General features: G+C 42.6%; 1 protein-coding gene across 1 annotated transcript in view; it reads right to left on the bottom strand.

Moving 5' to 3' along the window:
* septin12 (septin 12) overlaps nucleotides 1-7,307 on the bottom strand; it is a 112,038-nt gene extending 104,731 nt beyond the window's left edge. The window contains exon 1 of the mRNA XM_085785154.1: nucleotides 7,163-7,307. Coding sequence (XP_085641280.1) covers nucleotides 7,163-7,217 — 55 coding nt within the window. The 5' untranslated portion in view covers nucleotides 7,218-7,307. The remainder of the gene's footprint in view (nucleotides 1-7,162) is intronic.
* Nucleotides 7,308-13,618: the final 6,311 nt, after the last annotated feature.

The raw sequence follows: 13,618 nt of genomic DNA, 5'->3' as shown, positions 1-13,618 counted from the left end.
CCAGGTGTGCCTGACCATTGATGTGAGGTCAGGCACACCTGGATTCATTAGTTGGTCCAATAAGTAGTGGAGCTGTGCATAAAGCCCATTAGTAGGGCTGGACGATTATGGAAAAAATAATAATCACGATTATTTTGATTGATATTAAAATCACGATTATTCATTGATTTAAAAAAAAAAAAAACATATTTATTGAGCCACCAACACTCAACTTCAAATATAACTTTTAGAAAAACAACCAGAAATAAATTAGTAATATGTAAAAAAGTAAAATAAAAAAAAAAATAGCAATAAAAAAACAATAAATTAAAAGTCTTGAAACCAGAAACGTTCGTAACAATACCGGAAAAAGTTGCTAGATTTGTCGCTATAGTCGCTGTACACTCACTGCTGCAGCTGCAGGCTACACAGGTGCGTTCACTGTGCTTTTACAGTGCAGTAACTTGCATACACGCCACGCAGCGGCACATTAATCGTTTTTCTTCGATTACAGTGTTTTCATGATCGTGAGAAGCGATCAAACGATCAGAATTCGATTAATTGTCCAGTCCTAACAATTAGGACGGCAGCTATTGAACAGAAAATCCAGACTGATCTGCATGTTGTGCTCCACTGCGTTAATACACACTGGAATGTCAGAGGGGGACCAGCACTTGTCATAACCAAAGACAACGAGGTGTGTGTGTGTGTGTGTGTGTGTCTGTGTGTGTGGTCACTGGGTCAGTAAGTCATGGGACCCTCTCTGATCTTTGCAGGGTTCGCGCCCTGCTGCAGTGCCGTACCAGGATGTGACAGGGTCGGGAGGGGCAGCCCCACCCCCCCGGCCCCCCGGCCCCCGTCGACCTCCTCTAATCTCCAATGTCATCCGAAGGCCTTAGTGCTCCCTCCCTCCTCTCCCCTTCAATCAATCAACTGCACACCTTCCACCTAGTCTGCTGATTGACACCGCTGACTCTCGGGGTGTTGTTGTCAGGATAAGCCGGGCTCATTATTTCTGATGCTAGTGGTATTGACTCGCTGCTCGCACGTCCGCCAGCAAATATCTGCGTATGACAGAAGACATGTTAAAGGTTCAGCACTCTGGTCAGGTCATCACGTCGCTTTGTATCAGTCAACATGAGACGCTCACACAGCTGAACGGACTGAACAGACCAACCTGTTTCTTTACAGTGGGGCTGTCGCTTTTTATTTGACATTCAAATATTCATTCGAACGTGGGGTGAAAAATTCATATTCGAGCGGTAATGACCTGCTCGAAATGTAGGCTGCAGTGCCTGCATAGCGCTGACGACCGTCCACCGGACACAGAAGTGCCGCGAATAGCCGCAAAGTGCCGAGAAGCGAAGCCAGTTTCCTTTCGCCGGCCATATTAACTGCTGGTGTGGTGTCGCGGCGTGCACCTCCGTGGCCGGCACGCGACCTGCAGCGATCGTTTCGGCGTCTGGTCTATGCGAGCGATCGCGTCAGCTGGGCAGGAAGTCAAACATGAAACAACGAGAGAATCCGGTCAATTTTCAAAAATAAAACAATTTTCAAAATGAAACACCGCGATTGTGTGGGCGGCGGCGGCGTGGAGCATTGACATCACCTGTATGTTTCTGCAGAACGGTTTTGAAGCTCAGAGGAAGCTGCTCCACCGTCACCATCTTGGCAGTGACTGAATCCGCCCCTAACTCCTAGCTACATACTGTTATGTATTAATTATACAATGTATTTCTATCTATTTATTGCTACTTTATGTGTTGTATCCGGTGTGTTTATTGTGCCAACTGCTGCTGTACACTCAGTTAATCAATCAATCACCTGTCACTCAAAGACTCCTTGACCTCAATTGTACAGAATTTCAAAACTTACTTAAAATTTAAAGAGGTGAGTTAAATACAAACTCACCTCCTGTACAGTCACCATGAAGGAGGACATTAGCTTTAGAGACCATAACAGTACAAGGCTTTAGGGCTGTCAGTTTTTAGAAAAATGAGGTTCGAACGAATATTGAATGACCCGTAATTCGTTCGGATATATTCGAATATTAGAGATGGTAAATAGAGTATCTTTGCTGCAGCCTACATATCGAGCAGGTCATTACCGCTCGAATACAAACTTTTCACCCCACATTCGAACGGATATTCGAATGTCGAATAAAAAGTGACAGCCCTACAAGGCTTACTTGTTTACTTTTGCTGTTAAAATCCATGTAAAGTGAAATACGAGATTTGATTGGAATAACATCAAATAAGTTAGAATATGGCTGCTGAAAACAGATGAAAAGACTGATAATGATATAATACTGAACTGTGGAGTTTGAGGGGAAAACTGTATGGGGCGGGACTAAGAGGAAGCCAACTGACGTAGATAAGCTAAGCAAATATTCAGAATCAGAGGTGGACTCAGACTCTGATTCTGATGGTTCAAATGCATAGCTGCACAGGTCCAATATGACAGTGAGCAGCATCCATTATTGACGTTTTGGGTGGTCTTTGATTGACAGTTGAAATGTGGGTGTGACACACAACTGCTTGAATTTTCATGATTTTAAAACCTAATTTTACAAACTAAACAAATTTTTCTAGCATTCACATTTGGCAGGATGGTTAATGAGGCATCTGTCTGTGATGTGACTGACTCAGAACACAAATATAGTTTCACATGACTTCAAAGAGGATTTTTAGATTCTATGGGGGCTGACCAACCATTGGAGACTCTAGTGGTCAATGGAGGAACTGCAGTTTCTGGATTTTTTTTTCTTTTCAGCCCCATAAGCTGATGCTTAATGTTTTACACTTTTTGAAACATTTGAAGGGTTTTCTATTTATTATGTCCTGACTCTGTTATGGCAGGACATCACTCATAACATTTCAATATGATTTTGATTTACTTTTTTCCATCAAAGAAAATTTACACTCACAGTAAATAAACAGCGAGCCAAGAGCTTTATCAGAAGATCCTGGACAAAGCTTTGTGTGTGCTGATTGGCTCACTGAGGATGATGAGATTTACTCCTCAGGTATCAAATAAGCTTTCTAACCTCGGTAGATTAAAACTAATTCAGCTCAAACATCAAAGTATAAACGTCAAATCAATGTTGAGCCACAACACAAGAGAAGTAAACAACAACACGAGATGTGTGATGTCATTTACACCTTACAGTTTCATTCATAACATTGTCAGCTCAGTAAAACTATTACTGAAAGACAAGAAAAACACACGATGGCCGATCTATAAAGCAAAGTGACACAAAGCAGATATTTGCTGTGTAACAGAATTAACTGCTCTTCAGTGTGAACAATCCTATTGGACAGATAGAAGCAATGCCACTTTGATAGTGTGGAACAGATCTGCAGTCACATGCCTTTACATAGTGGCTTCTTAACCATCTGATTAAAACAGAAGTGGGCACCACCTTTTACCCAGCATTCCACAGCTGGCCGGCCCGGCCCGGTCATCAACAAACGCTGCTTTGTTACTAAATCAAATTTAGATCTGTCACATCTGATGATCCTCTCGGAGCCGAGCTGCCGCTGGAGAACCCCGGGGTCACTAAGAGGTGACCAGACGTGACCTCGGTAATGAGTATGGAGCCCCTGTGAGTGGGTGGGTGGATGGGTGGGCGACGAAGTGACCCGTGTTGTGTTGTACAGTAGGTGCACAGACAACGGTTGCGCAGCAGCAGCAGCAGCAGCAGCAACAGCAACAGCGGCGGTCTGTGGCTCAAGGCGACGGCAATTTGTTTGGAGGCAGAAATCAACACCTGTCTAAACACAAGAATGTGGAGAGAGAGTAAGAATGAAAGGGGAGAGGGGGGGGGCGGCTTTTGTTGTGGTGTCCCTGCAGGGTCCCGGGACATGATGGATCACCCTGAGGAGGAACAGAGTCTGGTCTCTTAGATAGCATCTGCACTCACTCCCCTCTCACTGAGGATGACGTTTTTCAATATGTTTTCTCCATTTGTGTCTGATGCAGGGCCGTAATTACTATATACATTGGGGGGGGGACACATCCCCCCCAGTATTCAGATATGCTCAAAATGCCCCCCCCCCAATATATAGCTAGCTGATTAAAAAAATTAAAAATTAAAAAGTATCTCATGTGTTAGCTAATTTACCATACTTCCCGGACTATAGAGCGCACCTGAATATATGCCGCACCAGCTAAATTTTACAAGAAAATACATATAGGCCGCACTTGAATATAAGCTGCAGGTTTTCATGTTGTAATATTACACAGATATTTACACAGAAAGACAGTAGGGAACTATGCAAGTCCGCTGTTTTGGTTACGCTCCTCTTGCCCATGTGCATTTGTTTGGCAAAAAATCAATAAATGGAGCGGTGGATAACGTTACATAACATATACGATGTTACGGTGTGTGTGTTTGTGTAGACTTAAACAAAAGATTACAGGTTACGGAGCGCGTTTATGTTGCGGTGTGCAGAGACGAGAGCTGGGACACCGGGGCGGGGAAAAAAGTAGCGGCTTATAGTCCAGAAAGTACGATATAGAATGAGAGAAATTTGGTCCCCCCCAATGTTGATTCCATGGTTACGGCCCTGGCCTGATGTATACTGTTACTGTCACTGTTATATGGATAATCATCCATTCCGTGATGCTACTGAGCTTTTCTAAATAACCAAGACTAATGCATGTTTTTCTATGCTGTGTTGGGGCCGGACCACTAACAGTGGACGATTCACTGCATCGGTAAAGAAACTTATTTTCTTTAACTGTGTGACTGAGCACAGAGCAGCAGTGTGGCTGGCTGCACTGACCCAGTCTTGTCTCAGAAGGAGTCCACACGTCCACTGGCTGCTCTGACACTCTGAGCTAGAATACTTCAACCAGACACTGGTACATGACCTCCAACACCATGCAATAATGTCCAGCTGACAGTGCAGCAGGAGAGACGCTGAGATTTTAGCTCTGACGTCACTGGTGGAGGAGGATGTTTTGTTTTGGGGCTGTGAAGTTATGGAATGGTTTACCTGATCTCATTAGGAATTTAGCAGAAAAAACATTTTAAACAAAACATTAGGGGTATCCAAAGGGAGGGGGGCTCTTCTGCGCTTCAGCCAAACCAATAAATCGCTGCTCTCAGACCAGGACAGTTGTTGTTGTGCACCTTTATTAAATATTTCCGCATTTTATCGAGTGCTCCAGTCTTTTTTGATTTGGGTTCAGTCCCTAAGAAGTTGACCCACTTGACTCCCATGCCTAAAACATTAGGAGTATTTTTTACTAACTCGTTTAATGTCTGTGATTGAGGGTATAGCTTTTATGTAATGTTATCTGTATATGTTTTGTTACTGTGTATAAAACCATTCATGTGTTGTATGTATGTTTTTTGGTTTGTGTCTGTTCTATATTGTGTTGTGTTTCAGTTCTACTGTATTGTATATGTTTTTATGCTATGGACTCTTGGCAGAATAGCCCAACTGGGCTAAAAGAGATCCAAATAAACAAACAAACAAAAAAGGCTTTAAAACAGGGGTGTCAAACTCATTTTAGTTCAGGGGCTACAAACAGCAGAATTTGATCTCAAGTGGGCCAGACCAGTAAAATAAGAGCATGATAACCTATAAATAAAAAGAGCCTTTAATTTTTCCCTTATAAAGATATTTCTACAGTTAATGACCTTTTACAGTCCAGTCCTTTTACAAAACATGTTATGAACAACCTGACATGTATTGATAAAAATATGTGCAATTTCAAATGATCACACTTGGCAAATTCATCCTGAGGGCCAAATTGGACCCACTGCCGGGCCAGTTTTGGCCAACGGACCTCATGTTTGACACCCCTGCTTTAAATTGAGACACATGCAGGAGGAAGTGAGGACCAGGTCTGACCTGCTAAGGCGATAAAATTGAGTGTTTATAAAATTAAGATATCTCTCTCTATATATAAGAAAAAGCAAGAAGCACAATTACATGCCAAACTAATGTACTGTAAATGCCCCACCCACAGAGTTGTTACATTGGTTAGAAAGAAGTGTAGACTCTGGGGCGTCGCGTGGCGTAGTGGTTAGAGCGGGCGCCCCATGTATAGAGGCACAGTCCTCGCTGCGGTCGGCCCCGGTTCGAGTCCCGCGTCGGGTGTCATTTGCTGCATGTCATCCCCCCTCTCTCTGCCTCCCCGTTTCCTGTCTGTCTCAACTGTACTATCTATAAAGGCATAAATGCCCAAAAAATATACTTTAAAAAAAAAAAAAAGAAAGAAGTGTAGACTCTGAGCTGAGGGGTGGCCCTATATAATGTGATGTGTTATATACTGTAAACTAAATTGCTTTCACATCATGATTGTACCTTTTTCTTTGTAAATCGATTCATATTTATTGTGCCACTGCATCCTTGAATACACAAATGTAAATTATATATCTAATGCTTTTCTATAGTTTTATACAAAACAAAGTGAGGTAAGTGAGAGTCTTGCCTCAGGTCAGTGGTGCTTGGCTCAGCTGGGGGTTGGTTTTGGGGGGGGGGGGTGCACTGAGCCACGTCAGGACAGATCTAACACAGAGCAAAGTCTTTGAAGCTCAGCCAGCTCATTCACAGCTGAATTTACTGCTGCTAAAAGATACTATTGTCTGCTGATGGGATGCACTTATTACACACACGCACGCACGCACGCACACGCACTGGAGCTTTCAAGGCTTTGCTCACACTGTGTTATTAGTGGCGCTCTCGTACCTGTGCAGGCTGTTTTACATCTGCCTCCAGTAATTACACCGAGTCTGACTCAGACAGTTTCAGGTGATTCAGACTACTTACTGCTGTTAAGATGAAATGAAAATATGTAAAGAGCACACAAGCGCGCGCACACACACACACACACACACACACACACACACACACACACACACACACACACACACACAAACTGACTTGTGTTGAACTGTTTCATCCACTATAATAACCGAGGGACGCGCTTTATTTATTCGCAGCAAAATCTCTTCTAAATAAAATCCCCTTCTCATTTCAAACAGCTTTAATCGGTTGAACCACACGTTCTGATACTGGACCTTCACATCATGCGTTTCCAGCACATAGCCCGGTTCAAACTTCCTGAGAACAAAGTAAATCAAACTCGTCTCGTGGACCCGGTCCCGGTGCGGACTCACTAAAAAAAAAAAAAAAAAAAAAAACATTCAACAGCGCAGAACACATACCTTCAAAATCTGATAAAATCCCCTCGAGGTGGTCGTTGACGGAGAGTTCCGACATCCTGTCTGTGATCCGAGTCCGAGGACCGAGGTGGGGTAAAACTCGCGGGTCAACAAGAGCAGTACTACGTGGACCGGGTCCGCGCTCTGGTCTGGTCTGGTCTGGTTCCCTTGCAGGACTGACTGACTGACTGACTGGGCTGAACCTGCGTCTCCACTGACCAGGACGCTGCTGAGTGAATGAGTGTGTGTGAGTGTGTGGTGGTGGTGGTGGTGGTGGTGGGAGGGGGGGGGGGCTTCAGCTCCCCCCTGCCTGTAGCCACAGACCTGGAGGGGGTGTGGGCGGGGCGGGGGGGGGGGCGGAGCTGCATGCAACACCTGGAAAATATCCTCAGTCAAATTTCTCTTTCTTTTCTTTGCTTTCCCCCCCCCCCCCCCCAAAAAAAAAAAAAAAACTGCCTCCACTAAAGGTTCTGCAGGGTCTGCACGTGTAGAAAAAAACAACAGTTGGACTTAACAGTTTGACATGAATCATCCTCAGAGGAAACACATCCACAGACACTTCCTCTTAGTCTAGTAAGGGGCGGTTCCCATGCACCCAAAAGATATATTTTTCTAACTTTTTGTAATCCTTAAGGTGTCTAGTAAATGAATTTTGATGATCCCCGTGCCAATTATTGTCCCATGCATATTTTTTTTGACCATCTTTTGTGGCCATCCTGGATTTCCGACTGTGAAAAATGAAAAATATAAATCTATATAACTCCTGAACTATCCTACAGAGACAACTGACCCAATTTTCCTTTTGTCTTATCATGAGGAATTGGTAGAGATGAAGATTGTCATGATTAAATCATATATGCAGGGCCGTTGCTAGGAATTCTGGGCCCCCTGAAAGAATACTAAAGTAGGCCCCTGCCCCCTGACTTTTCCACTTTATTTTCTTAGACTACGTATGTATTGTCACGTTTTATTAACTTTGTTTTGATGCTAATTTACTATGAGTGTTAGTCAGGGTCTTATGCAGAATAAATCAGTCATACAAAGATTAGATTACTGGGGTTTTTTGTGGACCCTACTGGGCGCTGGGCCCCTGGAATTATCATCACCTTTACAACGGCCCTGCATATATGGTACATCAAAACTAAAAAAAAACACCAAAAAATGTTAAACAGGAACTACACCCCCATGCATCCCATTGACATTTTTTTCCTAACTTTTATATTTTTACAATCTTCAAGATGTCTTGTAAACAAATGTTGATGATCCCAACCTGAAATATTGTCCCATGTATGTTTATTTAGGCTATTTTGGCTGCCACCCTGGATTTCCTAACGTGATTTTTGAAAATTCCGAAAGGTCTCTCCCCTTCAGACGCTTCACACAATAAAACAGCACAGGGCTGCAGATAATGTGTTGTTACAGTTCAGTGTATGAAGAGGGTCCGTCAGAGCACCTTTAGGAGTGAGTCTGCTTTCAGGTAGCCGACTAAACCCCAAGCTGAAGGAGACACACACACACACACACTCTCACACCGGTCGGGACCGTGGGTCGGGGGGCTCTCATTAGCCCTGTGGCTCTGAACCAGGGAGGATTAATGTCACAGTGGCTTTTCATGGTCTGCGCAGAGATTTGTGTGTGTGTGTGTGTGAGAGAGAGAGAGAGAGAGACACACACACACACACACACAGAGAAAGGCAGTGAAATAACTGGTAATAACTTTTAAATCATCTTTTACAAGTTAAAGTAGCAGCATAATGATGTGTGTGTGTGTGTGTGTTAGCACAGGTACATGTGGCCTTGTTGCATCCACAATATTATGTGTGTGCATGTCTGTGTGTGTGTGTGTGTGTGTGTGTGTGGGTGTGTGTGTGTGTATATGTGTGATGTCTGTGGGAATTCAGTCACATGGTACTGGGCTGCTCTCTCATTCTCCCTCTCTGAGGCTGTTTAATTGGCCTGTTTCCTGTGATATGCCCGATAGTTCCAGACGGTGCATCTGTGTGTATATACATGTGTGTGCGTGTGACCATGAGATTGCGTGCGCGTGTGTATTGTTTGAGTGTGTTTTGCTCGTGCTCTGACTCGCCTGAAGGAATCTCCCTGCATGGCGCTTGATGTCTGCGGCGAATTGTCACGGCTCAAGAATCCAGGCTCCACATACCAGAGCAATTTAGATAGAAAGGCTCATTGAGATGATGGAATATGATACATGAAGCGCAGCATTAGCCTACCTTAAAGCACAACTCACTGCACTCTGCCTCCTCTCTCCTCTACACTGTGCAAGAAGAAACTCTTCATCCAGCAGCACGTGCACCGAGGCAGAGGACCTGCAGGTTAAAGGCTTCCTGTGGAGTTTTATTGAAACTAATCAAAGTTATTGTCTGTCACTCGTCGTAACTCCTTGTTTGTGTTGTTCAAGTCTAATAAATGTGTTTCCTTCCTCACAAAACATTTGCAAAACCAATTTGAAATTGTTAATGCTCATGTTTTCTTCTTCCCTGTCTCTGCAGACACACTGGAGTTTAGCTCAGTGTATTAGTGCCACCTGTTGGCCAGTGGGCAGTGTGTCACCACTGACAGGACTGTGCCTAGTGCCTATATAGTCATCATACATTACACCCTAGAAATTAAAATGAATTCAAACTAGGTTTTTGGAGCTGTATGTACACAATATAACACCTCCTCATAACGGTGAAAATAACATTTGTTTGGGGCGGTGTTTAGCTCAGTTGGTGGAGCACCCGCCCCATGTGTAGAGGCTATAGTCCTCGCTGCGGGCGGCCCCGGTTCGAGTCCCGCGTCGGGCGGCCCTATCCTGCGTGTCATTCCCCCCCTCTCTGCCTCCCATTTCCTGTCACATTCTGAACTGTCCTATCTAATAAAGGCATGAAAAGCCAAAAAATATACTTTACAAAAAAATAACATTTGTTTTAAAAACCAAGCCTATTTTCTCTGCCTTTTCTCGGAAATTGCATATCCATATTCAAATGAGTATATCTCTGCAACCACAAGGTCTATTTGAATACTTTTGGTGTCATAGTAAAGGGAAAAAATTAGAAATTGCTGAGATGTGCAAATTTCAGTATATGTGTTGCTGGTGAAGAGTAAATGAAGATGACACACAGCAAAAATTAAATAAATTTAATGTTCGCCCCCAAAAAAATGTGTCCTTCACAATGATGCTGCTAAAGCTCAAACCTCTATCAAATGATTGTACAATGTATAGACATTGGGCCTCATTCACGAACCGTTCTTAAGAACAAATTTGTTCTTAAGTCCTACTTACGAAGTTTTTACGAAGATTGTGGCATTCATGAATGTTTTCTTATCCAGAATTTGTTCTTAACTAAGAACAAAATCTACGAACAGTCAGGAGTATACTTACGCACTTTTAAGTGCTGAGACTTCTGCAAAAATAACTGATTATAGCGTTTTCTTCTGTTCTGCAGTTGTATGATATTATATGATTTGAATAAGAATTATTTTCTTATCTTTTATGATGTTTTTAATAATCATATATATTAATAATAATAACTGACAAATCATTGCAGTCTCTTAAAAAACATTATAGACACTTAATTCATATCAGTTTTTTTTCCTCTTTTTTTTGGGGGGGGGGGGGGTAAATGTGTTGTTTGTCGTTGTTGTGCGCAACATACAGCTGCCGATATGATTTTTTTTCCTAATTGCGGGCTGCAACAGTGCACTTACTGTAAGTGTTCACACTACACACAACTGTTTTTTTTTTCATATGTGATAATATGATGATATTTATGATGGCACACGTGAGAGTGTGGTCTCTCTGATAACAACCCGAAGAGCTGCATCCACTGCTGACGCTACTAAATATAACTAAATATAAATATAAAAGTATAAACTAAATATAAGCTTTTTGTTTGTTTCTTTGTTTCATTCCTGCCGCAGTAGCGCCACTTCACTACTTAAGTTCTTTTTACGTTTGGAGTCTGGTCCTCCCTCCCAGATTTTCATTTGAACATTTCAACTTTCTTTCTCACTTCACCTTCTCTGCTCAGTGCCTGTGGGTTATGTTTGGAACCACCTGCTACCCCCTGGAACTCCAAACCCTTCCTTGGCATGACGGTGACATATCGATTTTGGGAGTCATCAGCCCCTTAGAATTAACCATTATAAATCAACTTTTTCATCAAACACCAAGCTAACTGACCCCACCTGACATCAAATGTCCTGGTTCCGATGACTTCAGAATTAAAACCAGCAGTTTCTTGAGGAATCCACTACCAGGTTGGAAAAGTGCTTTTAAAAGGCCTCCAGGAAAAACTTATGGAAAGACACAAGTTAGGTGAAGGTTACAGAAAGATTTCCTAGGCTTTAGCTATCCCTTTGAGAACCATTCAGAGCATCATTAAGAAGTGGAAAGCATAAAGCACCACCAACACCTTGCCTGGGTCAGGTCGTCCATCCAAACTGGGCCATTTGACTGAACTCAAACAATTCTGCAAAGATGAAGTGGCAAATATTCCCGAATCTACTGTAGTGTGCAAAGCTATAGAGACATCACCAAAGAGACTGGTGGCTGTAATTAAAGCCAAATATGACAAAGTATTAGATCAGGGCACCAACCCTGTTATTCTAGTTTTTTCATTTTTCATTAAAGGGACAACGAGGAGTTTTGGAAAGCGAAGTGTTCTCATACTACATTTACCATGAGCCTCCGCGCGCACGGTGAAATTCTTGGACGGGCGCAATACGGACGTCTTGCCAATAATGTTTTCATTCATCAAGAATTAAAGTCAGAGGTTCAATGACGATTGGATACCATCGTGGTTCCGACCATACACGGCGATTCGGTGGCCTTATTCTCATGACTCGCCACGAAACCGAAAGTAAGGAAATGCTGGTCGGCTCGCCCAGCATTTCCACCACTAACAAAAATAACGATACAGACAAAACAATATATTTATTGAAAATGGAGCCATTAACAAGTGTGGGTAGCGTAGATTCATCCACATTAAAGCAGAAGTAAGCGGAATATTTGTGTTAATATAAGTCTTAAATAGTTATATCTTCCGACGGGAATCACTTATATAGAGTGTTTGTTCTGAAACACGGGTCTGTCAGTCACTCTGCTCTGCTGTAAGCCGAGGAGAAAACTTTCCTTGTATCCTACAACCTTTATCCAATGAGGAGAGAGAACGGCATAAAGGGGCGGTCCTCTCTCTGTGTGTGCAGCCAAGGGATGCGCGTGAATGTGGTGATGTAGGGATGAGAACCAATAGATCCATGACGAGGGCGGGGGCTGCTAACTTCATCGGCTGACAGAAAGTTAGCCAAAACGACCAGATCGCTTACTTCTGCTTTAATATGAGACTTTTTTATTGTCGCGGAATTTTTCGTTCTGTTGATGGAGAAACTCTTCATTGTCCCTTTAATTTTCAGAACTGTCATCATATTTTTTAATTAATATGGTGTTATAAGGGTTAATCTGGAAATAAAGCTGGAAAAGGTTTTGATTTCAGGCTGTATGACAAGTAATCTAGCTATTTCAAGCGGGTATGATGATTTTCTATATGTGCAGCAGAAAGTCCAGAGAGCAACCCAGACACTCAGCTTCAGACCTTTAACCCAGTGATCTTACCCATGGTTTTGAATGTGGAAACCACAGTCAGACATAATCTAAAATGACTAAAATTCTTGTGGTTGTGGCCCCCAAGATAAAAGAGGTCTGCACTCACTGTGGCCCCTTCAGGCCACTCACAGGAAACATGCCTGACATTATTGTAGACTAAAGCCACACATACTGAAGTCCATTAAGAAATATTGCTAAAACACTAAAAACGCAAAACAACAACAACAACAACAACAAAACAACATTATGTAGGCCTTTACATAGGTTGCAGTGACAATTTTTTAAATGTATGAAACAGTCATTTAAAAGACTCCAGCTAATTCAGACCTGTACAAAGGTCGAAAAACTGAGCATAACAAAAGTAGTAGAACAGCATAAATAAATAAAAAAGACACATCATATATCAACATCATGCAAAATGATCTGACAATAAAATAAATAAAACAGATATCAGACATTACCAAAGGCTAAGACAAAGAAATGTGTCTTCAGAAGAGATGGGGGAGGTGGGGTTCCAGAGTGTCAGAGCTCTAATAGTCACAAGTTATGTTTTGGGGTGGCTGTCCACAGCTCAGTTCTCTGTTCATACCTCCTCAATAAATCCCAGACGTAACTGGGGGGGTCTTTCACAGACTGTAGGCAGCAGTAAAGGTTTAAAATCAACCAGGGAGCCAGTGAAGGAGGTGAGTTATGAGTTTGAAGTGTGAGCTGGTGGTGGACTGAGGCCTGATGATACCTGAATAATAATCATGCTGAGAATAGAATACATACATGAGTAACTTTATGTAGGTGAGGGAATGACCCTGGGCTGGAAAAAAACAAGACTGAGCCTCTGACTTGACTGAATGAAA

Source organism: Trachurus japonicus, chromosome 8 (genome assembly GCF_045865225.1).
Source record: "Trachurus japonicus isolate A0001 chromosome 8, Traja_1.0".
Taxonomy (NCBI): domain Eukaryota; kingdom Metazoa; phylum Chordata; class Actinopteri; order Carangiformes; family Carangidae; genus Trachurus; species Trachurus japonicus.
The sequence above is the reverse complement of the archived record's forward strand: the minus strand, read 5'-3'. Positions and strand labels throughout refer to the sequence as shown.